At 46.5% G+C, this 27,366-nt stretch overlaps 1 protein-coding gene across 2 annotated transcripts; it reads right to left on the bottom strand.

Moving 5' to 3' along the window:
• SLC25A33 (solute carrier family 25 member 33) lies at positions 1 to 26,884 on the bottom strand. 2 transcript variants are annotated; one of them, XM_082230410.1, is made up of 7 exons: positions 26,630 to 26,884; positions 10,448 to 10,627; positions 10,201 to 10,278; positions 6,908 to 7,008; positions 3,266 to 3,332; positions 2,140 to 2,423; positions 1 to 1,127 (listed from the first exon to the last, which is right to left on the bottom strand). In XM_082230410.1, exons 1-7 carry the CDS (start codon positions 26,680 to 26,682, stop codon positions 925 to 927), a joined length of 966 nt encoding a protein of 321 aa, XP_082086536.1. In that variant the 5' UTR covers positions 26,683 to 26,884; the 3' UTR covers positions 1 to 924. The 2 variants fall into 2 exon arrangements, with proteins under 2 accessions (XP_082086536.1, XP_082086535.1); XM_082230409.1 differs by lacking the exon at positions 26,630 to 26,884 and adding an exon at positions 15,834 to 16,000.
• Positions 26,885 to 27,366: the final 482 nt, after the last annotated feature.

Genomic DNA, 27,366 nt, shown 5'->3' with positions numbered 1-27,366 from the left:
GGACTTTTGCAAACTAATGTCTTGTTTCCCAGCCAGCCCTGTTTTGACTATAATCCAGTCCAGCTGAATTTGCTATTAGATGGGAGTGATGATGAAAATAACCCTGAACATGGGAGGGTTCCATCTAGCCATTACAAACACTATGGTGTGATAAAACGTTTCCTCCAGATGTTCGAGGATTCCAGATCCCATCAATCCTCAGATAGCAAAGCCAATGGTCAGGGATGATGGGAATTGTATTCCAGCAACACTCACAGATTCCCCATCTCTGCTCAAAATGTTGGACTACAATGGCCAGAGATGACCTGGAGTTCCTGGTCTAGGCCAGCAATATCTGGAGGGCCCCAGGGTCCCCATATTGGCTTAAAGCTAATTTTATTAATCATCGGGTCTAGAGACTTGATTTTTGTTTTTAAAAAGCAAAACCAAGAATCACCGTGTGAAATCGTACTAGGCACCAATTTCTATGTTTATGAAGCCTCTTATCTTCTGAGACTACAAAATACTATTCTTCCAAACATCCCATCCAACGGTTTTTGCTTCATTGGGTTGGGGGTAATAGATGAAAGACCCAAGGTGTGTTATGTAAATTAAATAGTGATTTTAATTTAGTTTTGTCGTTTTTAATTTCTGAACCTCGTCTCTTTCAAGTTAAAAAAAGGTAATAATTAACTATTAACATTTAAACATCAACACCTTTCAGAAAGCATGAATCCCCTAAGGAAGTAAATAATGAAAAAGAGAGCAGAAAATAAACTTTTTAAAAGAGAGCACGTTATCAAGCAAAATGATCCATGATTTTTCCAACTCTCCAGTCCTGTCCGACTGTTTGAAACGGCTCTTTGCGAAGAAACTGGCCTGTGGAAGTTTTAACAGTTTTTTGTTTGTTTGTCTGAGTGCGTTTTTGATTCAAGTCTTGGTCGGCTACTTAACTCGGTCTTCTAACAGGTACACTATTAACTCGTAGGTAGACAGGACAATAGCCGTGTTTGGGATTTGCCGCATGAGCTGGGCAAAGAGTCCTCTGTAGAAGGCCAAGTAGCCCTCTTCCCGAAACACCAGCCGCGCCGTCTGGACAAACGTCTTGTACTTGGTGCCTTCCTCCCGTAGTCTTGTCCGTATAACCTCTAGGGTAGGAAAGAGAGACAAATTAAAGGTGTTGGAATAATAGAACTGTAGAGTTGGAAGGGACTTCTAGGCTCATCTAGACCAAACCCCTGCAACACCCATTTTAAGTTTTCCTCAGCGAGTTAGCTGGCGGCATAGTGTAGTGGCAAACTGTTTTGCTTGCAAGAAAGAATTTTAGAACATGAACTTTCTGTATTTGCATAGGCTGCTGTTTTGCTGAATTCTGGTTTGCAAGAGGGGACAAGGGCACACCTGCCAAACAACCAGGTACCACCCACCCTCTTTTCAAGCATACCTCCCAGCAGGGGTTGGGAACCATTTTAGCTCCATGGGCTAGATCCTTATCAAAACTGGCAATTCCACAATGACATCAGGTGCAAGGTGCTTTCAAGTCCTGAACACAGGTCTTCAAAGCACCTTTCAAGGCAATGCTAAAACCAAGTTGGCCCCCATTGCTTTTAGGAGGGGGTTCCATGGAAACCACTTCCCAAATCAGGAAGGGTTTGCAAGAAATTCAGCCGAACCAGAAAGGATTTAAGGCCCACCCCCCAATCAGTAAATAAGTGTGGGGGGGTGGGGGTGTTAAATCCCACTCCGTTTTGTCAGCATGTCCCTGTTCCCTGCTGCGATGTAAATCCTGCTTAAATCGTAAGGTTAAATCCTGCTCAGTTTGGATGCCAGCCCACCTACTCTCTGGGTGTTCACAGCAAATGCAGGATTCAACCCTGCCCGCCCTCCCACCCACCAGATGTCATGAGCAACATCAGATGACAGGCAGATGGGCGTGGTTGGGGGGAAATGGCCCTGCAGTCAGATTTGGACCCCCTGGCAGGCACCAGGCCTGGACCAGATTCCTCATCCCTGTTGTACAACCAACCATGAGGGCTAGCAACTTGATTATGAATGAATGAATGAGAATAAATAAATAGCTAAGGGAATCTCAGGAAGATGAACTGAAGGAGGTCAGTGTCTGGACGGAAGCCAGTCCAGCAAAGGGTGCAGCTCACGTACCATGTGGGTAAGCAATGCATGACGCACAGCCTTTAGAAATGGCAGCGGCGACCATCAATCCGAAGAAACTTGTGGAGTTCCGCTCTGTCCCGCCAGCGGGAGAAGGGGCCAACCGGACCTCGCTCACGTGCTTCTTCAGGCTCTCATAAATAGCAAAGCAGATAATGGTCTCAGAGATCCCAGCATAGGAGGCAGTCAGGCCCCGATAGAAGCCGCGGATTCCTTCTGTCTGGTAGACATAGCGAGCACATTGCAGCGCGTTCATCTGCTTCGAACCTCTGACTCTGGAATGCAAAAAGGCGGGTGGGGGTGGAGAGAGACAGCGATCAGTACCTTATTTGAATCAAGATACGTGACCGGTGGTCTATAGCTGTTCTAGTCCTACTCCAGGAGTAGATCTACTGAAGCCAGTCATGAATTTACTATTGTAGAACTAGCATTAGCTGCAACCCAGAATTTCTCCCACCACCCTCCATCCCAAAAAATGAATAACCATCCATTTATTCCAGTTTTTAAAGGCACTTTATATTTCTTTATTTATTTAGAGGATTTGCACCCTACTCTTTGGTCAAAACGGTTCCCAGGGTGGCTGATGCACCATTGAAACAAGATAGTCCCCTTACTTGCAGGTTTACAAACTTAACACACACACACACACAGCACACAAGGGAGAGTGGACAGGGAGGGAAGAGGAAAACCAAAATCAAAACACACACCATTTTCTAAACCAGGCTTCCTCAAACTCGACCCTCCAGATGCTTTGGGAATACAACTCCCATCACCCCTGACCACTGGTCCTGCTAGCTAGGGATCATGGGAGTTGTAGGCCAAAAACATCTGGAGGGCCAAGTTTGAGGAAGCCTGTTCTAAGCGGTTGTTCCCATAAAGACCAGCTGACACCGTTCAAAGGCAAGGAGGTAATGAAAGAAGCCTTCTCCTGCCTATCTCTCCTGCTGAGGCAGCTTGGTGGAGGTGACACAGCTGAGGGAGACAGTGGCCCAGAATAGGATGCAGCCCCCAAGCGGAAGAGCTACTCCCCCCGTTACAGCCCCCTCTAGAGCATCCTTTGCAAATACACCTTCCTTTCCCTTAGGTGCTGTTTCACCAGCTCAGCCCCTGGGATTACCTCCTTTCCAGCTGCATCCTGGTTTTCACCATCCATATGGGGTTCATCAGCGAGTTTGTGATAAAGGCTGCGAAACAGATGAGGGAGAAGGAAATTGGTTAGCTTGTCAAAGCACTGAGAAAAGGAAAGGACAGCCGGGAAAAAGGCAGCCTGGTGAGAGGGCACATTTGGGCGCTTGCAGAAGGTCCCGGGCACATTGTCAGTTAAAGCAGATTGGTTAGCAATGATTGGAAAGATCTCTCCCTGTCCTTTAGGTGCCAGTTGAAAATGTTCCTCTTTGATCAGACCTTGGGCTGATTGACACCCAATGCCCTTTTAAATGTGTCGTGGGAAGAGGGATTATTGGTTTGTTTTTGTTCTTAATTTTATTATGCATTTTGTGTGTTTTATCTACAAATAAAGGGAGGTATATAAATCTTAACAACAACACTGTAACCTGCAAGAAGTTTGCGTATGGATAAGAAGCATCAAGGAAAAGAGATCCTTGTTTTGGTTTTCAAGATGTGTGCACCCCCCTCACGTATTTCATGTATTTATTAAATATGGATACTGCCCTTCAAAGATCTCAGGGTGGTTCACAGCATAAAAATACAAGATAAAAAACAAACCAATAAGCCCCACTCCCACAAAGATTTAGAAAGGTTTTTATTCTGCTTAATCACAAAGCACTCTACGCAGTGCACACAATAAAATTGTAGATAATATACAGCTATAAACTTGAGAAGAAGCACCTCTTGCACATTCAAGGGAACATCACTTACAAGTAGCTCAGTGGCAGAGCCTCTGCTTTGCAAGCAAAAAGATCCCAGGTTCAGTCCGTGACATCTCCAGGTAGGGCTCAGAAAGCCTGAAGCCCTGGAGAGGTGCTGCAAGCCAGTGTAGACAGCACTGAGCTAGATGGAGCAAGAGCTTGACAGCAGCTTCCATTTTTCAAAGACAAAGAGCCTCCTGCAGCCCTCATATGGAAAATAGTTTAATGTTTCTTTCATCTCTGCTGGGAACAGTTTGACTGAAAAGCTTTTTTGAAAACCAGTCTAAAAGTAGGTATCCAAATGTCTTTGTGCATGTGTGCTCAGCACTAAACACAAATCTAAATCCACCCTTCCACTTTTTTAAAGAGCCCATTGGCATTTCCTGCAGTTGTGTCCAGGACAGGTGGAACATCTCAAGCTGCCCTTACAAATTCAGTAAATGTCTATGCATGAAAGTGTGTGTACCACCTATGCAGGAGCTCTAGGTGGCATTGTTGAGTCATCTGTCCACTTCTGGATGTGATCAACAGAGGTGGCTTTGGGGCAGAGGAAAAAGGGTGGGCAATGCTACCTTAGATCACCTCTGTCCATTGGCCCACCTGGTATAACACTATCAACATTGACTTTAGTGTTTTTCTACAGTCTCATACAAGTGATCTCTCCCATCACCTGTTACCTGAACTTTTTTTTTTGGGGGGGGGGAACAGATGCCAGGGATTGACAGGAAGGTGCCTTACACCAAATCAGGCCCTTAAGTCCATCTAGCTCAGTACTGTTTACACGGGCTGGCAGCTGCTCTGTGGACTTGTACCCCAGCCTTTATCTGGAGATGCTGGGAGTTGGAAATGGGACCTTCTGCATGCAATGCAGGTGTTCCACAGCGGAGCTAAAGGCCCTCCTGCTAAAAAGTAAATAAGATTCTAGTCCTCATGGTTCTGCATAAAGGACTGATTTGAATGGGAAGCTGTCTTATACAGAGTCAGACCACTGGGTCCCTAAAGTTCAGTGTTGTCTACACTGACTGGCAGTGGCTCTCCAGGGTCGCAGGTAAAAAGTCCTTTCTGACCTGGAGATGCCAGGGATTGAACCTGGGACCTCCTGCATGTACAACAAGTGCTCCCCCTCTGAGCCGCAGCCCTCAGCTGTTAACAGGAAGGTAGGCAATTATTTGCATCAGCCACTGCAAATTTGCATACACACAGTAGAAACATGTAAAAACCAACTGAGCAGGTAAAATGGCCAGATCAAATTAATGGAGACGCATAGCCACATTTCCCGGTAGCTTTCTGCAGAAAGGCACATGTCTCCAAAGTTATGTAAGCGGCCCATGTAACACTTGGTTTATTTCAAGCTCTGCTCTGGCTCAAGCTGGATAGCAGCTTGTGTAACTGGAGAGCGGCTGCAATACACACACAGCTGCTCTGTGCCTGGAGATCGGCACTTCTGATCCAATGCAAAAAAAAAAAAAAAGGAAGACAAAAAGAAAGGAAATGCACACAGGTGAGCTGGTCTCAGAAGGGAGGCAGCTCCCTTATTTGAGAGACAGAAGGAAACTGAGCAGTCCTCCTTGTTTGATTCTTGTTGCTCCCTTTGTCACACACTGTTGTTTTCGCAAAGAGGAAGTCAGTAGCTGGGAATCACATGTGGGGAGAACCCTGCTGTTGCACTCAGTTCCTGCTTCCTGGCTTCCCACAGACATCTATTTGGGAACAGGATGCTGGAATAGATGGGCCACTGGACTGATCATGCAACGTTCAAACATACATACAATGTTCAAACAAGACTTCACTTGTTACATACAATGTTCAAACAAGACTTCACTTCTCTTAAGTCACTCTCACACCAGGCAAAATTAAGGAAATGTGGCTTCAATTAGGCAAAGACAAACGTGGTGCAATATTTAATGTACACTGCTTAGAGATTTATTTTTTTAAGCAGTTTGTTTAAAATCCTTAAATAAATAAACCTGGATGTGATAACTAGGGAAATTAACCTCATTCGTTTCAGCACGCCTTTCCTGTTTGGAAAGGCCGATCCAGACACATGACTTGGTTACATCTGTTCATAAATGTTTCAAATGTTTTATTTTTAATTGCATTTTTTCATTACGCAAGTGTCTACCACCCTGGGCTCCTTTGGGAGGACGGGCGGGATATAAATTTAAGAAATGAAATACACAGCCACCAACACCAAGCATGATCTCATGGCTCCATGTGGCAGAGACTCGTGTTGATCTCAGGGTTGTGGGTTCGAGCCCCATGTTAGGCAAAAGATTCCTGCATTGTAGTGGGATAGACTAGATGACCCTTGTGGTCCCTTCCAACTCTACAATTGTATCTTGAATTTGGCCTTGTGTTTATTCACTCCTGGTTTAAAGGTGTGCCTGGCTTCACTCCTGTACAGCGTCCAGCGAATGCTGAAGATCCACCTCTTTACCCTGGCTTTTGACACCCGAGACACGAGTTTTCAGAGCCCACCTTGTACCGGTGATTTGTCGTCTATTTTAACTGTTTTAAATGTTAAATCAGTGTAACCTGCCCTGGGATCTGCTGGTGAAGACTGAGTAATAAATTTAATGATAACAATGGACTTGCAGCCAGACTGCTTGCTAGTCAAGTCTACCTGCCTCGGCTAGCATTCTGACGTCAGATGATTGCAAGGTGGATGGTCCCACCCACTTGTCAAAGTTAGCCTGTTGCGGGGAGGGGGAGGAGATTAAGATCCAGCCTGTTGGGCCAAAAAAGGTCTTCCCACCCACACCCTGAGGCTGCCAGGCTGCCAACCCCTTAGCCTGGTTGGCCCCAATAGAGGCACAGTTGCTTTTGCTTAATGCATCTACATAAAAAGCACTGGCTGGTAAACTACATCCCCTTCGATTAGGGTTACAAACCTGCAGAACCTGCTGAGCAGACATGGACGATGTTGCTGTTCGGCACAAAGATGTTATTGAACTGCTGCTTGGCCTTGGAGTAGCAGGCAAAATAGATGGCCCTGTGGGAGAGGTAAGAGGAAGGGTGGGGAAAAGGGCTCTGAGTTCTAATCATGAATTGAAGAGGCAAAGTCAGGTTGACTGAGAGTGGGTGACCTTGTAAAGCGATTGCCTCTGACCTTTAAAACCCCATTAAAAACAAAAACCTTGTGCAGCCTCTTAATAATGATGATGATGATGATGCAAACAAAAATAGACAGAATGTTAGAATGAACATTTTTATTCAAACACTTTCCACTTGTCTGATCATCTGAGCACAGACTTCGCTTTGTGGTTTGGGACTACAACTCCCAACAGCCCAACAGGATGCATTTTCCACAACAGCTCAGAAAAATAAAACAAGCCAGCTATAGCTTCGAGAAACGCTGTACATTGTGGAGAAAAGAGGCTTTGCACCCGCAGCCAGAGATGTTCTGGACTCACCAGATCCGGAAGATGGCTTGCACTGCTCTGATTACTTGCTGTGCCCTTCTTAGTTAAAAAAAAGTAGCAATATATACCCCCCCTTTTTTTCTTATACAGCACACACATGAAAAATCCAAACTAAGCTAATACTTTATGTATTTTATTAACATCTCATTTTTCCTTCAAGGAGCTCTAGGGCTCTTAGCCTAGAGTTCTTAGCCTCCAATCCCATTTTGTGCTCACAACCACCCTGCAAAGTAGGCAGGGGTGGAATGTCTCATTTCACCACTTAGGGCAAAACAGGAAATTCCGCCTTACCCTGCGGCCCGTCCCGCTGGTGGTGGTGAAGTGGCGTCGTAACTGGTGCCGATTTCTGGCAAGATGTTGCAGAAATCTCGTGAGATCCCGCATGCATCTCAAGATCTTGCGAGATTTCAGTGTTGGCGCTGGAGGCAGCGGGGAGCCTGTGGGTACACCTTGGCCTTGAGGACTTCTGCCACCTGAGGCAATGGCTTCACCCCACCTCATGAGTGGGCTGGGCCTGGAAGTAGTTTAAAAACTGGACCATTAGGTCCAGTTGTGACCGACTCTGGGGTTGCAGCGCTCATCTCCCTTTATTGTCCGAGGGAGCCAGCGTACAGCTTCTAGGTCATGTGGCTAGCATGACTAAGCCGCTTCTGGCGAACCAGAGCAGCGCACGGAAATGATGTTTACCTTCCTGCTGGAGCGGTACCTATTTATCTACTTGCACTTTGACATGCTTTCGAACTGCTAGGTTGGCAGGAACAGGGAACGAGCAATGGGAGCTCACCCAGTCACAGGGATTCAAACCACCAACCTTCTGATCGGCAAGCCCTAGGCTCTATGGTTTAGACCACAGCGCCACCCGCGTCCCGGAGGTAGTTTAGGCCTAGATAAATAGTGACTGGATATCAATAGTGCCTTAGGGCCTTGCAAGCAAACAGAAGGAGGTCAGCGTTTTATTTCTGCGGAGGGACAGCCACCTCTCCTATCCTTTCTCCCCAGTTCTGGCCCCAAAGAAGGATCCTAGAGCCAGAGCCATTAGCAAAGCGCTCCAGCTTTAGAACAAGGCTGCTATTCTCGTCCGAAAGGCTTTTTTTAAAAAATGAAACAAAACCTACAAATGTATCTTTCAGCTGGGATCTCAGTATTGTTGTCAAGGAGAAAGGCTCCTTTGGCCAGGGCTAAGCTGTTGGCCTTTGCAGGAGAAGGGGAGAAATTCCCTTTCCCAATTAAATCATTACCCTAGACTGGAGAATAAAAGAGTGTGCAAGCTTGTCCAGCGAGCTGGAAGACAACAAGATGTTGCCAGAGTGGGGCATGTACAAGGAGGTGAAAAATGAGAAACTGGGAAGTCGTTTTTAAGACACTGAGAAGCCACTGCAAATGCACACATATTATGCAAAATCTTGCCTTCTTCAGGAGCTGTGAAGGATTCTAAAGCAGTACCCCAGCCAACCCTGACTACTGATAATCCTTTTCAGGGCTCCCTTCCGGCTGAGATGTTAACCACACATTCCATGTACACTTTCAAGCCTATCTTGGCAACCTTGAGGACTAGAAACCTTGCTTTTATTTTTTAAAAAAGGAAGAGAGCTGAGACTATGCAGATACAGTGGTACCTCGGGTTACAGACAACCCAGAAATAGTACCTCGGGTTAAGAACTTTGCTTCAGGATGAGAACAGAAATTACGCAGCAGCGGCACGACGGCAGCAGGAGGCCCCATTAGCTAAAGCGGTAACTCAGGTTAAGAATAGTTTCAGGTTAGGAACAGACCTCCGGAACGAATTAAGTTCTTAACCCGAGGTATCACTGTACTGAATTTCATATCTAGGATCAACACGATCTGGAGACATGTATATCACTAGTCTGGGTCTGGTTTGTGCCTGGGAACCCCACGAATGGTGGGGTTCCATAGTGGAATGAAGGCATGATATACATCTAAGAAAATAAATATAAAACCCTGGGAAAGGGCATGGACTCAGAAGGTTTTTCCAAATTATGCCTTCAATATGCACAGAACCTCTCCAAGATTCCCTCTGCTGTGCACATATACCACTTCAGAGGTTGTGCCCGACATTAACCCTACTCAAAGTAGACCCCTTAGAATTTACAGACCTAACTTTGTCATTTTCCTTAATTTCAATGGGTCTTCTCTGAGCAACGTTAATGTTGGTTACATCTCTGTCTTGAATACGATTTCCAACAACCCACCCCCCACCCCCCGCAAAGACAGAGCAGATGAAATAATCCACTGCATATTTTTTAAAGCCCTAGTTTTGGCTCTTGGCAACCTTGAGCAGGTGCCCTCTGTGCCCTGCCAGGGTCTACCAACACCTGTCCCAGTAGATTTACCTGCTGGTAGGACTGTTGAGAAGCTGACTTCTCCCACAGTGCTCCTGGGCCAATGATGCTATGAAGGACTGTGGGAAATGGAAGCCGTTGCCTGTTGCCGCTACCAGGTAAGTCTCTGGTGAGTTATATAACCAAAGTTATAAGCCAAGTACATTAAAGGCTTCTGAAAGATTAAAAAGCAAGATGAGAACCGGTATGGTGCTGTGGCTTGAGTGCCAGACTAGGACCTGGGAGAGCAGGGTTCAAATCCCTACTTAGCCATGAAGCTCCCTTGGGCCAGTCACTCACTCAGCCTAACCTAACTCACAGGGTTGTTGTTGTGAGGATTAAAAAAAAGGAGAAGTATATGCGCCACTTTGAGCTCCTTGCAGGAAAGATGGCAGGATAGGAATGAAATAAATAGATTCGTACCTTGACGGCGCAACTCCAACCAGGTTGGGCCCCAGCCCACGAAACAGCGACCGTGGCCCCTCCTTTTCCAAAATGGATCTACAGTTTGGGGGGGGGGTGAGAGAAGGGAGAGAAGATGAAGCAAAACATATCTGGAAAGTCTGGGGTTAAGAATAGAGAGCAAGGCCACAGTGAAAGGAGGGGGGCCCCATTTAGCACCGTGTGGAGCTGCTTAATATTTCTAGATGGCCAAGCCCGTTATACTCACTTCAGGACCCGGATGAGGCCCGGGGAGACAGACGTCTGACGGACCACTCCTTCGCCACTGATCGTGCCCAGCTGGACTTGCGGGTAGTAGACTGTGCGGAAAGCCAGTTTCGAAGACTGGAGCCTCGTCTTGATGACTTCCAGCGGACAGGTGAAGATGGCGCCCACTGTCCCACCACACCTGGGGGGGGGAAAATGTAGAATACATCAGATGAAAGGGAAGAAACCACACGGACCTCACTCCTGAGCATGTGATCCACCACACTGGCATGCTTATATGTGCCGCATTAATGGTCAGTCTTTCAGCGTGGCAGCAACTACTCTCTGGAACTGTTAGGTAGGCACTTTCACTGTACACTTTTTTGCACCTCCTAAGAACATTTTTTGTTTAACCTTTCCAAACACCTAAAGTTTAATACAGAGTTTTATTTTCTAAATGCGTATTACCAACTGTCAATTCATTTTACATACTGATTTTTTTGGTAGGCCAACTTATTTTTAACTTCCGACTCCCATGAAATAATTACACTGGCAATTTTAAATTTTATAGAAACCAGTTAGAGGTTTTTACGATTAAGTGGTATACAGATTCAGTTAAATAAATAATAATGTGCCTCCAGAATCCTTGGCAATGCAGAAGAGGTTCCACAACAGGTTTGAGGATGCACCCTTGGTGAGGAAGAAAGGTCCCTTGAACTTTTGAAAACCCAGATTTTAAAATACCACATACATATAATACGCCTTTGAGGCTTACACTATCAAACAAAAGCTGCTTATCCATGGCCTTGACACAGAAAAAAAGAAACTGTCCCTTCTAAACTAACTCTTTAAGAGATAAGAGCAAGAATTTATTTAGTTGCACTTTATACAACTGAATACAAATCACAGCCACTTGCCCTAGGAAGCTGCCTTGTATACCAACCCAGACCACTGGTCCACCCAGCTCAGTGCTGTCCATGCCACAAGTGGGGACCCTGTGGCCCTCCAGATGTTGATGGACTGCAGCTCCCATCATCCCTGATCATTGACTGTGTTGGCTGGGGCTGCTGGGAGCTGGAGTTCAACAGGTTCCCCATTCCCAAACTAGAGCATCACTTGCTTTTCTTGCCCCTGTGACTCTGCTCTGAGCCATGGCACTCAACCACCACTGGCAAAGCAGCTTCAGAAATCACTCCACAATCAAAAGGGCCACTTTCCAGATAAACAAGACAGGAGCCATGAAGGTCAGGTCACAGGAGAGGGGCAGAACATTTTGCCCTTTGTGCTCCAAAAGGAACTTCTTGCATGTTCCCCAGAGCCAAGGCCCCAAATGGGAAGCCCCATTTTGAACAAATCAACTACCTGATTTGGTTACCTCCAAAAAGCATGGAGAGGGCAAGGCCTGCATCTAAAGCAGGTGTGGGAAGCCTTTGGCCTTGCCTACAACTCCCACCATCCCTGGCCATTGGTCATGCTTGCTGGGGGCTGATGGGAGTTGTAGTTCAGCAAAAGTGGACTACAGCGTACATCAGTCACAGACAGCATGGCCAATGGTGAAGGATAATGGGACTCGTAGTGAAACATCTGGAGAGCTGAAGGCTCCCAATCCCTGGCTACTGTGTCACACCTGTAACCTGGGCACCAGGTCTATGTGTGAGAGAGGGAGAGCAGAGTCCATTGAATGACAGACAGCAGGGGCCTTTGAAGACCAGCTGTTATCTGAGCTTCTCTCTGCTCTGTGTACAGAACCAGAGGTTTGACATTGGCTTTCAAGCTCTGCAAATACAGCCACGGCCAACGCAATCAGGTTGCATTCCTCCCCCTCATGGTACACAAGCCCTGTGCTGTTCACATGTCCATGGAACCTAAAAGAGGATCAGAACGGGGAGATGAGGAGAGGGAGAGACAGTTCATTGCAACCAGCCTGAATGTGTTCTGACAGTCTAAAGATTTTAAAAACGGAGCACCTCAAAAATGCAAACAAAGGTCGGCGGTCAACATGCACCCACCCCACTACCTTGCAAATACCCTACAGCAAGCAACTGATGGGCACACATCTGGTTGAAGGAAGGAGGAACTAGGTGCAACAAACATGTCCACCTAGGAATCAACGCTGGTTACTGAAATAACACTATGCATGGCTTGCGTGTTCTAAAGCATCTCTGTGCATCAAAGAGACTAGAACCTTGGCTAAGCGGCAGGAAAAAAATCCAATTCTTGGGCTGCCAAGAATGACAATTAAAACCTTGTGTGCGTGACAGGAGTGGCCTGATCCCCTGGCCACTCCATTTAATCCAGTGATCTCTGCGTGCTGGCATCCAATGGATGTCAGGCCATGGTATGGGGTCCTGGGTGGGCACAGGAGCACCTTCAAAAAAAGCAAGTAACATGAAGGCAGTGTATAAAATGGGCTACTGCCTCCAACGGTGCCATCACTGTGCCCCAGTTATACAATTTTAGAAAAGGAACAAAGATGCTATCGGTGGCTAAGCTTTTTCTCCGCGGGCTTTTTATAGAGCTTCTTAGCAGCTACGCCTGCTGCCAAAGGAGGCCAAGAGAGGGTCATGTGAAAATTATACGGAAAAGCCAAGAGGGAGAGAAGGGGACTGACAGCCGGATGAACCCCCCCCCCAAGTCACTGGCTGGCAGGTGAAGGTTTTGAGACCCCTCTTTGCTCTTGTTCCTGCCCCCCCCCAATCATTTATTGCAGGTCTGGGGAACATTTGGATCTCCATATGCTGCTGAATTTTAACTATGGAGAGGGATGATAGGAGCTGTAGTTCAGCAACAGTTTAATAATTGGTGCACAAGTTTGATTTCCCCACTTTTCCCTCCCTGTCCTTTTCCCCTTGTGTGTCATGGTTGTTTAAAAAAAAGATTGTAAGCCTGTGGACAGAGACTGTTTTGATGGTGTGTAAGCCCCTCTAGGAGCCTTTTTGGCTGAAGAGCAGGGTGCAAAAGGTCCAGATCAGCCTTTCTCAACCTTGGGTCCCCAGATGCTGTTGGGACTACAGCTCCCATCATTCCTGATCACTGGTCCCGGTAGCTATAGATGATGGGAGTTGTAGTCCAACAGCACCTGGGGACCCAAGGTTGAGAAAGGCTGGTCTAAATAAATAATAAACACAAGATCCAGAGGGCCACATGTTCGCCACACCTGGTTTACTGCATACAAAAGTTTCCAGTTAGGCAGGAAACATAAAGAGCCCTGCTGAATCAGACCAAAGGCCTATCTTGTTCAACATCCTGTTCTCACAGTGCCCCAATGGGAAGCTCAGAATCAGGACCTGTTTGCAACATTGCTCTCCCCATTAGCAATCCCAAGAAACTGGTATCCAGAAGCAGTGTTCAAAATTAGCCAGGTGCCAGGCGCATTTTGCATCTAGCTATCAGCTACTTGCGGCCAAGGGAAGATGCCCAGGTGCCAGGATGATGACACCTGTCGTCTCCACCATCTGGAGGGGCATGCCTGGGGATCCTTGGCTCTTGACTATTTTCACACACCAGCAAAACATCCTGTAGAATTCTATCCGGTATATTTTATCTGCACAATCAGAATGAATTTCAGGGACCAAACAGTTTTATTGAAAAACAATTTTAGAGCTGTCTGGCCCCAAAATGGCAGCTAGGTATTCTGTTTTGGCGACTAACTCTAGTTTAAGGAGCCATTTGGCATGTACCTTAAATATCTGAGTTTCTAGCATTGTCCACAAACATACAGTGCTGACCAGAGGATAGAGGCAGAACATAGTCATTGTGGCTAGTAGTCACTGAGAGCCTTTTCCATGAACTTGTCTAATCCTTTTGACAAAGCCATCCCAACTGGTGGCCCTCGGTGCCTCTTGTAGGATTGGATTCCATTGTTTTGAACAGACGCTTTGCAGAAATGCTATAACTTTTGTCTGTCCTGAGCCTTCCCTTCCATTACAGTATTTATTAATGCAGTAGTAAATTGCAAAACAAACTGAGCCCAGCAGCAGGTTAGCAAATGACAGCAAGCCAGACGGCGCCACAAGACAGGGCATGAAAGCAACAGGTGTCTCCCCGTTATTTATCCTAAGCACCCTGAAAGATGGACTTCCTCTGTAAACTGGCTCCCTGTACTTTTCTGAGCACAATTCAAAGTGTTGGTGCTGACCTTTAAAGCCCTAAACAGCCTCAGTGCAATATACCTGAAGGAGCGTCTCCACCCCCATCGTTCTGCCCGGACACTGAGGTCCAGCAACGAGGGCCTTCTGGCGGTTCCCTCGCTGCGAGAAGCCAAGTTACAGGGAACCAGGCAGAGGGTCTTCTCGGTAGTGGCATCCGCCCTGTGGAACGCCCTCCCACCAGATGTCAAAGAGAAAAAGAACTACCAAACTTTTAGATGATATCTGAAGGCAGCCCTGTTTAGGGAAGCTTTTAATGTTTAATAGGTTATTGTATTTTAGTGTTTTGTTGGAAGCCACCCAGAGTGGCTGGGGAAACCCAGCCAGATGGGCGGGTATAAATAATAAATTATTATTATTATTATTATTATTATTATTATTATTATTATTATTATTAACGGAGGCTCCATGAAGCTAAGCTGTTCAAATAAGCTCCTGCTGCTAAGCTTCCCACCTTCCACAAACTAGCTGAACTGCATCTTAATAGATATTTTTAAAAATCAGCATTCTGAAATTCCGCAATGTAGGATCTATAATGGCTTGTTTTTTTGTATATATGTATTATGTACACAGAAATATGGCAGGACACAAGCGTATCAGATGACACTTAAAACAAAACAAACTGAAAACACCCACTGATTACTGTACAATTCAAGCCATCTACTGTAAACACCCACACTAATATTTTCAGGTATTGCATTACTCGTTTTCCTTCCTCTTTCCGCAGGAACACTGTCAATCAAAAGCACGGCACTCAGATACGGTAAATCCCAGTGCAGATGAGATCAGGCATATTAAACAAAAAGGAAGTGAGGGCTACCTTTGGCAGATGAAGCAACAGCAGATGACGAGTTCCATAACTGAACATGACCGGAGGAGGAGTACAATTGTGGCCTTATATTTGTATGCACCATACTAGGGTCTGTGCCCCAACTCGCTCCACTTGCCAACCCCACTGCCATTCCCCAACCTTCACTCCCTAGAGTGTCCCCTTCTCACCCCATGCAACCGCTAAGCTTTCTTTTCTTGACCTCTTGGATTGTTCTTCATGCAATTCCCAGTTTGTGATACGGCTCTGCAAATCCTCTGAGTGACGTCAGCCTTACATTTTTATGTATAGAGGAAGAAAGTCAAACCCTTCCCCAGCAAAAATCAGCAACGGATCACTCACACACGCTCACACAGAGACGGTATCATGGTGCGTCAACCAGTAAGTTGGCCTTCTGTGGGCTTCCTTCTAAAAGTAAGGCGCAAGGTTACCAGGCGCGATGGCATGCTCCTCCAGCCGCCCCGTTTAGTGCGAAGAATGTTTTGATTGCACACACACCCACACGCCCTCTGACGAGCCCCCTGCGAGTGATATCACATGTTTTGCAAAACATTCCAACTTCTCTCCAAGACTTGGCAGACATCCTCAGAGCACCAGCTGTTTACCTCTTCTGCCAGGCTCAAACTCTTTTTAACCTTCTCCACAGAGACTGCTCCCCATGCCTAGCTTATATATCGAAAGGGAGCATTGCAGATGGATGGCCTCATAGTTCAATGGAAGCAGCATAAGCTGTACATTCAGCAGGTGCCAGGTTTGATCCCTGGCATCTACAAGTAGAGATGATAAAAGTGGTAGGGTTTGGGAGAGACTTGGCCCCCAAGCATCTTGGAGGTCTGCTCACATCCTGAGCAAAATTGGTCGCAGAATCATAGAATTGTAGAGTTGGAAAGGGTCCTAAGGGTAATCCAATCCCCTGTAGGTAAGTTCCAAGAAGCGTGGGTATAGTTCAATAAACTGTGCATACCTTTTCGTGCACTCAAATCTGTTTCCATGCTGTGGGAGGTGGGGAGAAGGGTTGTGGCTCATTGTGGCTTTGGGCAAGCTGCTGGCTTTCAGTCTCAATTTACCCCATCTGTAAAATGGGGCAAGTGGACCTCAGCAACTACACAAAAGCTTTTCAAGTGCTTTGTGAAAGAGAAGTATAAACTACAAGACCAATTTGAAGCAGTCCTTGACAACCTGATGCCCTCCAGATGTTTTGGACAAAGCCTCCCGTAGCCACAGCTCAGTGACAGAGTGTCAGCTCTGCACACCAAAGTTTCCAGCCTCAATCCCGAAATGCATCTCCAGGGAGTGATGGGAATACAGAGTTAGATGGACCCAATGGCTTGCCTCTCTATAAAGCACCTTACTATGCTTCTAGATTAAGCTAATAGAACCATTTAAAATTAAAATAAACAAATTTGGCAACCAAGACTCACACCATTCACTCAACCAAGGAATAACCAACGCATTAAATCAAAGAGCTGTCCTGGGTGTGCAAGCCGTTCCCTCTGCTGTACACCTGCAACCCCATGCGCCGCCGCATTAATAGCTGCACCGTCAGCATGAACGGTTCACAGATGTCACTGTGGATTTCAACAAAGCACACTGAGCAACTCTGGAGGCCTGGAACAGCCGGTGCAAACCGGCTCTGCAGAATAATTAATTATCCTTTGCAGCAACCAATTCTGCAGGCACTGGGGGTGGGGTTGTTCCTTTTTCCACATTCTTGCCCCCAAAACCAGGAAAGCTACTGAAAAGCAGCCGGCTGTGGATCCAAGGGAAACATTTTGCATCATTCCAAACATCTCAGATGTGTAGAGGAACGAAGGAAAAGCAAAACAGTGAGGAGGTGGGTTAAAAAAGAGGATTTGCAGCAGGTACGGGGAGACATCCATCACAAGCTGACATCTCGTGTCACTGACAATCACTGTAAGCAATACTGAGCTACATGGACCAATGGCGTAATCAGTATAAGGCAGCTTCCTTTGTTCATATATTTTAAGGGAACAGCTGTAGCTCAGTGGTAGAGCATCTGCTTTGCACACAGAACCCCCCAGGTTCCATTCCTAGGTACGGCTGGGAATTGTCCCCTACCTGAAACCCTGGAAAGCTAATGCCAACCAGTAGGCATCTAGGCTGAGCTAGATGGACCAATGGTCCAACTTGCTGTAAGGCAGTCTTCTATGTTCCTATTTGTCCCAGGTGTTGTTGGAGGGGATGGATGCCTTTACTACCAGGGTGGGCAGCTTGTGGGCCTCAGCCTCCTTTCAGAAGCCATCCACAAGCGATCACTTCTGACCTCTTGGTTTCGAGATCATCATGGAAACCCAGCCTTACGAGGGATGGTTGAGGGAGCTGGGTATGTTTAACCTGGGAAAGAGGATGCAGAGATAAGATATGATAGCCATCTTAAAATATCTAAAGGGCTGTCCAATGGAGGATGGAGCAAGCTTGTTTTGTCCTGCTCCAGAGGGTAGGACCAGAACTAATGGATTCAAGTTACAAGAAAGGAGATTGCGACTAAACATCAGGAAGAGCTTTCTGACAGCAAGAGCTGTTTGACAGTGGAACAGTCTCCTAGGAGACGCGGTGGATTCTCCTTCATTGGAGACTTTTGAGAAGAGGTTGGATGGACATCTGTCATGGATGCACTAGTGGAGATTCCAACATTGCAGGGAGATAGGACTAGATGACCCTCACTGTGCCTTCCAGCTCTACAATTCTTTGATTCTACGATCTCCTGAGCATGGGATGGGAGAAAGAAAAAGGAAGTGGGGTGAGCCAGAGATAAAGAAAAGGGGGTGACCCAGAGAGAGGAGGGGGCAAAATTAAGGACGGCAGGACAGGGGGTGACCCAAGGAAATGAAAAAGGGGGGCCACTGATTCTGGCCCCATCCATCACTCATGAAGGAATGTGGCTCTCAAGAAGATAAAAGAGGCTGCTGACCCCCCCCTTTTAAACATTCAATAAAACAATAAAGAGTAAAATAAAACAAACTCTTTGCCACTCAGGTTGATTAATGTTTAAGCTGGGCCAAGGGAGGCCCAGACAGGTCTCCCTCTTGCCCCACAAGCTCAAATTGAAGGTGGGGGGGAAGCTGACTTTTTTCCTGCTGCTTTGTTTGCTGCCAGATATATATTAAAGCAAAGGGAAACTGCTAACACCAGCTCCCTCCAGCACTACAATGCAGGCAACGCCAGGAATTTAGCAAAGACAATGGCCTGCAGTCAACGTTACTCCTACTCACGAGTAGCCCAACTGAAATTAGCGAGCCTAAGTTCACCCATGTGGGACTAACCCGTTCATTTCAGTGGGCCACCTCTGAGCAGAACCTAGCAGGACACAAGCCAAAGCTTTTTGCATAAATAATGCACAAGCAGCTCATGGAACTTGTTGCAAATGACTGCTGGCTTTTGACAGCATTTTGAGACGGGGAGAGGTCCCATAACAATCAGCAGTCATGCTAACTGAATGGATCACCCTGGCTCAGAGGCAGTCTACCTTTAAATGCTAGGCACCAAGGACAAATGGCAGGGAAGAAGCATTTGCATCAGAAGGACCACTGCTGGGCAAGAGGGTGGTGGGCTGGAGAAAAGAGGAAGCCTGGCTTAGCCCAAGGGTCAGGTACAAGTGATGGTTGGGTGTGTGTGTGTGTGTGTGTGTGTGTGTGTGTGTGTATAAAGATTGGCGGAACAACAACACCCTCCATCCACCATTAATAGACCCTGTCTTTAAGGCAATGTCAGAAATTAGCCAGGCGTGTTTTGTGACAGGTGTGGGTCCAATTGCAACCACACGGAGGTCTCTGGGTGCCAGGTTGGCAACTCACATCTCCATCTGGCTGTCCCCTCCAGCTTTTGTAAGCAGAACAGCCTATTTATTGAATGTATATACCACCTTTTTCTGCAAGGAGTACATGGTTCACCCCGCTTCCTCAGTTAATCCTTACAACAACCCTGTGAGGTGGGTTAAGGGGCTGTGACTGGCCCAAGGTCACCCAGTGAGCTTCATGACCGAGTGGGGATTTGAACCCTGATCTCCCAGGTCCTAGTCTGACACTCTAACCGCTACACCACACTGGTTTCCTGGAGTCCTTTTGCTATGGGGCAGCTATATAAATTAAGTAGATATATATGGGGAAAGCAAAATGTCACTTAGAGAAGGATCTGAAATGTTTTCCTTGAAGTCTGAATTTGTTTTATTCTGGATTGTTTGATCTGATGTTTTCGTGTGTTGTCAACGGCTTTGAGATTTTTTTCTTTAAAATATAAAGTGGTATAGAAATGAAATGAATAATAAGTCTCATTGTAAAAGATTATAACAATATGGTGCCTAGACATTCTATTGTGCCGCTTGTGACCTAGGTATAAGGTGCCATTTGGTGATTAGCTAATATATCTGAGATCCTAACACTGCTTTAAGGAACTTTGCCCAAGGATCTTCTCTGCTTAAGTGAAGGAGAAACCATTTAGCTTAGAACAGCAATTATTGACTATACTGCAGAGCTAGAAAATCCCATGTGCCTGGTTGCCTAGACATCTTAAAATAATGTTGGCACCTAGAGAACTATTTTTTTTTTTATTCCCTCAGCAGATTCCCATGGCTAAGGAAAGGAAAAAATCACTTCAGGGAAGGGGCACACTTTCCAGCATTTATTGAGAACAGGCATAGGCAAACTCAGCCCTCCAGATGTTTTGGGACTCCCATCATCCCTAGCTAACAGGACCAGTGGTCAGGGATGATGGGAGTTGTAGTCCCAAAACATCTGGAGGGCCCAGTTTGCCTATGCCTGATTTAGAACATTAAGAGACTGCCTTTCAACATGAAAGCATTATTTTGATGGTCTGATTTTTTAAAACACTGCATGAAGCCCACACAAAATAAATGAACAAACACAAGAGAGATAAAGATGGTGAGGGTTTGCAAAACTGCTCTGATGGAACGGAACAGTTTTCACCCACAAATGAGAGGTGATGCAGGAAAGATGCAGACCTCTGAGAGGAGGAGCCACCACAACAAAAGGCCCTGCACTGAGGCAATTACAACCAAGCCAACCCTAAAGGACAAAAAAAACGGGGTGACATTCATGCCATACACTTAAAGCACTATGTCACCACTTTAAACAGTCATGGCTTCCCCACAAAGAATTTATGGGAGCTGTAGTTTGTTCAGGGTTCTGGGAGTACCTTAGGAGACCCCTGCCTGCTCTCAGAGCTGTGACTCCCAGTGTTCCCTGTGAAGAGGGACCGATTGTCCAACCATTCTGAGAATTGTAGCCCTGGGAGGATAGAGACACCATGTCTAGTAGCTGTCGATAGCCATATCCTCCACAGATTTGTTTAATCCTCTTTTATAGCCATCCAAGCCGGTGGCCATCATTGGCTTGTCCTGCAGGAGCGAGTTCCATAGTTTAACTATGTCCTGCATGAGCAAAGACTTTCTCTCACCTGTCCTGAATCGTTCAACATTCAGCTTCACGGGATCCCCACCGTTCCCAGTGTTATGAGAGAGGGAGAAAACCTTTCCCTCTATCTACTTTCTCCAGACCACATATCGCTTTAGACACCTGTCACCTCTTGCATTGCCTTTTCTCTAGACTAAAAAGCCCCAAATGCTGCAACTTTTCCTCTCATAAGGGAGTTTCTCCACCTCAATCATTCTGGTTGCCCTTTTTCGAACCTTTCAAAACTCTGCAGCACCCTTGCTGAGGTGGGACGATTCACTTCCAAAATCGATCTTGGCAACTCACGCCAGCCAGTGAGCCAAGCTGCATATTCAGGATCGAGTGCTTAATTTTGGGGGGCAGGGTCCAGACCCAATACAACTCCCTCAAATGCTGGCTCTGAAGATACATACAGAATACACACAGATCTATAAATATATGCAAGCAGAATAGCAAATGGGGGGGGGACCTAATTGTTTTAACAACCACACCCTATTAAGGGTTTCCACATGCAGGTCCAAATCTCAAGGCCACACCAGGGAGAAAGTGTTGCTATACTGGCATTCCGCCTTGCAGGGACAGCTTTATATAAAGGTAGGCAGGAAGCCCTTAAGCTAATTAAGTATCTTTCATCCTGGATTCCATCATCTTGCGGTGGAGAGAATCTAAGCCCTAAGTAATTATTTATACAGATTTGGAAAGGAGGGAGCGAGTGGGAAAATAAAAGCTTGCAAAGGAATGCAGATACAGTGGTGCCTCGCAAGACGAAAAGAATCCGTTCCGCAAGTCTCTTCGTCTTGCGGTTTTTTCTTCTTGCGAAGCAAGCCCATTAGCGGCTTAGCGGATCAGCTGATAAACGGCTTAGCGGATCAGCTGATAAACGGTTTAGCGGATCAGCTGCTAAGCGGCTTAGCGGATCAGCTGTTAGGCAGCTTAGCAGATCAGCTGATAAGCGGCTTAGCGGCTTGGGAAAAATGGGGGGGGAGGGAAAAACCCCTGCAGGAACTTGCAAGACATTTTCGTCTTGTGAAGCAAGCCCATAGGAAATTCGTTTTGCGAAGCATCTCCAAAACGGAAAACCCTTTCGTCTAGCGGGTTTTCCGTCTTGCGAGGCATTCGTCTTGTGGGGCACCACTGTACAGTACTGAGAAAACCGCCTCCTGTATTTCAAAAGTGTGATCCTAAGCACACTTCCCAGGAAGTAAGGTCTATCGAACTCACAGAATCATAGAACTGCACAGCTGGAACGGATGTCAGGGTCCTTGCAATGCAGGAATCTCAACTCAATGGACCCTCCTTGGATGCAATGATGCCTTGGATTAAACTAAAATAAAAGAGTCTTTGTTACAAAGGCTCCGTCCCTGTGGGTCCCCTGAAACCAAATCCAAACCTCTGGGGGTTGCATCCAATGTCCATCCTACACTGAGTAGACACAATGAAATTAAAGAACATGGCTAGCACAAGTCCATCAATTCAGTGGGTCTACTCTGAGTAATGGTATATTTTATTACATTTATATCCCACCTCAAGGGTAAGTACATAGTTCTCCTTCTTATTTTATCCTCACAACAATCCTGAGAGGCAGGCGAGACTGAGAGGCAGTGACTGGCAGAAGGTTACACCTAAGGCCAAGTGGAGATTTGAACCCTGCTCTCCCCCAGGTCTTAGTCTATAACACTCTCCGGGGTTTCTCAAACTTGGGTTTCCAAGTTGTTGGACTACAACTCCCATCATCCATAGCTAGCAGTGGCAAGGGAGGACAAAGTTTGAGAAACTAAACACTATGCCGCACTAGCTCCACATTTTATAAAGCATCACACACATTATATGAAAGAATAACATGACTAAGGAATCACTTAGTTGTGATTCCTGCACTGCAAGGGGTTGGACTAGATGACCCTTGAGGTCCTGTACAAATCTATGCTTCTATGAATTTCAGAAGGCCATGTTCATTGATGTCACAGCTTTGAATGCATGGTATGACTGTGTATACCTGGTCAGGTGGGAGGAGCGTAAAAAGCGAAGTCAGAGGGAGATGAAACACAGGAAGTTACAGAAAGTGCTAATTACGGTATGTACTGAAAGCTGGCAACTCACAAAACAGTTTCTGATGACACAGACAGATAACCTGTCATTAGAAAGCCAGTCAAGGCATACAATGCGGGGAAATAATCCTCTGTCTTGGTTCAGTCTGCAAGTAACAGCACTGAAACTCTTGAGGCACTGATGTAATAACGAAGAAAGTTACCATTTTAAGAAAACAGTCATTGCACACAAGAAGAGAAAACAAGCATTTACACACACACACACACACAGAGAGAGAGAGAGAGAGAGAGAGAAGGGATTACAAGTCAGTCTGCAATTCCCTCCCTATATACAGTGGTACCTCGGGTTATATACGCTTCAGGTTACAGACTCCGCTAACCCAGAAATATTACCTCGGGTTAAGAACTTTGCTTCAGGATGAGAACAGAAACCGTGCTCCGGCGGCACAGCAGCAGCGGGAGGCCCCATTAGCTAAAGTGGTGCTTCAGGTTAAGAACGGACCTCCGGAGCGAATTAAGTACTTAACCCGAGGTACCATTGTAGAGGGCACATTTTCTAAAAACACAACACAGATCCATCCCCAAATGATATTGAGGCTGGCATGGAATCCTATGTGCATCTATATGGGAGAAAGCACTAATGACCCCAGAGTAGACTTCCTTCTGTGTAGACACAGGAAAGTTCCCTTATTCAGAGTCAGACAATTGCCCCATCTAACGCAGTACAGTACTGCCTACACTGACAGGCAGCCACTCTCCAGTGTTTAAGGCAGGGTATCTCTGAGCCCTACCTGGAGATGCTGGGGATCAAACCAGGGACCTTCTGAGCTACATCCCTTCCTTATAAACATGCCTGGGAATGTGCTCTGCTTACTTAGAAGTCGGTTCTATTTTTAAAAGCTGAGTTTACTTCCCATGTAAGAAGAGACCTAGATCTGAGATCCAGGGTCCTTCCTCCGTCACCATGGATCAAAACACCACACACACAGCGTGCTGCACAAAAAAGATACCCAGACAGCACTCTTGCTTACAAAACACAAAGCTGCCTCAGTTCTACTCTGGCCTGGTATGATGCAACACTTGGACAGATATATCCGTATAACATCCCTCTTTGCCCAAGAACCAGCGCAGAGCAGACAAGGCAGCGTGAGACTTGCAGCCAGGAAGCAACAATTTATAATGCAGCATTTGCCTAAAGCATGACAAATGAAAAGGGGGAGCCGAAAGCCAAGAGTAAGCTAGCTAGCTGGGTTGGGTGTTTTTTTAGTAGTGATGGAGGGGAGAGCAGGATTTCCCTACACTTTGCTAACCACAAATAAGCAGATGCATGAAGCAGACTTTGGAGGGAGGGACGGATCACACACAATTTAGTGTCTCTGCACTCCCAGATTAGTTGTCTATAAAAAGCAAGCCGGGGAAACCCACATCCTCAGAACATGGAAGTCCTTTCTGAATAGAACAAGGACTTAAAATAATAATAATAGAAATGTTTTTATTTTCACTTTCAAGACAATTAAAAAAGAGGCTATGGTACAGTACTTCCAAGCAAACAAACAAACCACAGACACATTCTAAAGTCTCCCCAGATTCCTGCCTAAGATCTGGTCATGCCTGTTCAGGTATCCATTAGGCCCAGGATGGCAAGAGGAATGGGTCTGCCCCAACCTTGCAATGCATGCAATAAACCTGCCTTGGGAAATAATAGAAGCAGACTTCGCCAACCTGGCACCCCCCAGAAGTCTTAGACTACAACTACATTGCCTTATACAGAGTAATACAACTGTCCCATTTAGCTCTGAATTGTCTGCACTGACTGGCAGCAGCTCTCCAGGGCTTCAGGCACAAATTCTCTTCCAGTCCTGCCTCCACTGGGGATTGAACCAGGAGGCTTCTGCATGCAAAGCAGACACCCCACCAGTGAGCTGTGGCTGCAGGTGTAGCCCAAACCACTTTAGACCATGGCTCTTGTAATGTACACTTTTCATCTGTAAAGCACTTGAAAAGCTCTACTGTTCACTGAGATATGTTAGTCCCATTTTACAGACAGGGTGGTGGTGGCTGAGAGAGCCAGCAGCTTGCTCAAAGCCACACAATGAGTTCACGCCTGAGGACAGGTCTGATCTTGCTCTGCTGGGAAAGTAAAGGACCAAAAATAAAAGGGCCTAGCCCAGTGTCCAATCACAACCTTCTGGAAAGCTCACAAAAAGGACAGAGTCCTGCATTTATACATGGATGCATGAAATGGCACACCCTGCATAATTATTTCCAACCTTCTGAAAAGCCATTTAAGGCACTAGCCACGAGGGAATAAGTAAACTGGCCTACCTCACAGGGCTGCTGTAAGTGCATTATTATTTTTATTACATTTACAGCCTGTCTTTCCTTCAAGGAGCTCAACACAGTGCTGATTCTCACTGACACATGTGCATATTTTACCCTTACAATAATCCTGAGAGATAGATCAAGTTGATGGAGGGCAAACTGGCTCAAGGGCACCTGGTGAGGTTCATGGTTCAATTGGGGGATTTCAACCCAGATCTCCCTGTTTCCAGTCTGACACTCAAACCCAAAAAAGGGGAACCTGCAGGCTTCCAGATGCCCCGACTACTGGACGATGGGAGATGGAACCCAAACGCACCTGGAGGGCTGCAGGCTCCTGCACCCCTGGCCTAACCACTATGCCACATGTGTACAAACACAACGGACATTCTAAAGCACTATATGAATGCCACAAGCTATCACCAGCAAGGGGTTATGAAGTGTGTGGGGAGCACATGTGTATGTTTGTGTTTCCTTATAAATAAACAAGGCCTACTAGGTTGGATGGAAGGTTCACTTATCCAAGCATTTTGCTTCCAATAGAATGTGCACTGCTGGGCACTCCTTAGCAGGTATTCTCAGGACCTCAGAGGTAGGCTGCGCCTGTATATGGATGTACCATTTTGAAGTCATGGAAGAGAAAAGCAAAGAAGAGGGAAGGTAGGAAGAAAGAAGAGGAGAATGTGGAAAGGGGTGAATGGAGGAAAACATAAGATAAGCCTTGCTGGATTAGGCCAGTGGCCCATCTAGTCCATCATCCTATTTTCACAGTGGTCAATCAGGTGCCCGTTATGGGAAGCCTGCAAGCAGGAACACAAGAGCCCTCTACCCTTCTGTGGTTTCTGGCAAGTGATATTCAGAAGCCTTAGCTTTTTACTGCCTCTGACCCTGGAAGCACAGCATAACCATCATGGGCAGTAGCCATTAACAGCGTTATTTTCTCCCCACCCACCCCCACCCCCTTGAAAGAGGAGGCTGAGAAAATGGGTAAGATGAGGATAATGACATAAAAGAAAGCAGGGTGATATATAAAGAGAGACAGAATGAAGATTTGAGACAACAAATAAATGGAAATCCAGAGAGGGAGAGGAAGGGTAGTGGTCAAAAGGGAAGGTAAGAAATCAAGAAAGAAGAGATGAATGGAGAGAAGGCGTTCATGTGAGAGAAAAATAAATAGAGGGAATAATTTATTTATTATTTATTTCATAAAAATTACTGTAAAACACCGCTTGATTGTAAAAAACAAATAAATTCAAAGCGGTTTACAGAAGACTGATGAATGGAGGAAGAAGGGGGTGGATGGGGGAGATTAATGAATAAAGTGTGGGAGGGGGGATAATGAATGAGGATGGGGGATAAGGATGAATGGGGAGAAAGCCTAACGCTTTAAGGATGAGCCCAGAAGGATGAATGAAATGAGGGAGAAGGACTCACCCTCCAGCGAAGAGATGCAGCAGCGTGCTCTTCTCCTGCGTGGGTCCGGCCATGCCTGCTTAATTGCCTGCCTGCCGGCCCGGCCCCGTCCGGTCACCACAATCCCCGCAGTTTCTACTGCTGCTTCCAATGCCGAGGACGGCCAGGCAGAACTGGGCCTGCGCCAACACAGCCAGCCAGGTCACGCGACGCCGGCCGCCAGCTCCACGTGCATACCGAGCCAACCGCGAGGCAGCCTGGCCGGCTGCGAGGTTAAAACTAAAAAAAAAAGTAGGCGTGGCGCCGGCTCTGACGTCGTCCCGTTCCGGAGGCGGCGATAGGCTCCCCGCGACGCAGGCAAGGGGGCGCGGCGGCCGGCGCAATAGAGTTCAGCCCACGATGACTTAAGAAAGAGAGGTGGGGCCAGCGCACAGTTTGCTTCAATGTTAATTTTATGAATGGAGCGCGAAGGGAGGGGGGAGGGGGCGCAGGGGATTGGCGCATTCTGAGAGGGGTGGGTGGGGCGATGACGGGATTTGTAAGTGGTTTGAAGGTTGTGGTCCATGGCGCGTTTACTTGCGAGTAAGTAACCATCTCTCATGGTTAAGCACAGGATCTGTCTGCGACTCTGCAGAGTCCGATGCAGTAAAAAGACAACAAAGGGTTGTATCCAACTAAGTTTTACTCAAATGCAGGCCCACTGAGTGATATCCAATTGCCAATGGCTAGTTCGATTTAGAGTAGACCCACTGAAGTTA

This window comes from Podarcis vaucheri (assembly GCF_965113315.1).
Source record: "Podarcis vaucheri genome assembly, chromosome: 7".
NCBI classification, from domain to species: Eukaryota; Metazoa; Chordata; class Lepidosauria; order Squamata; family Lacertidae; genus Podarcis; species Podarcis vaucheri.
The sequence above is the reverse complement of the archived record's forward strand: the minus strand, read 5'-3'. Positions and strand labels throughout refer to the sequence as shown.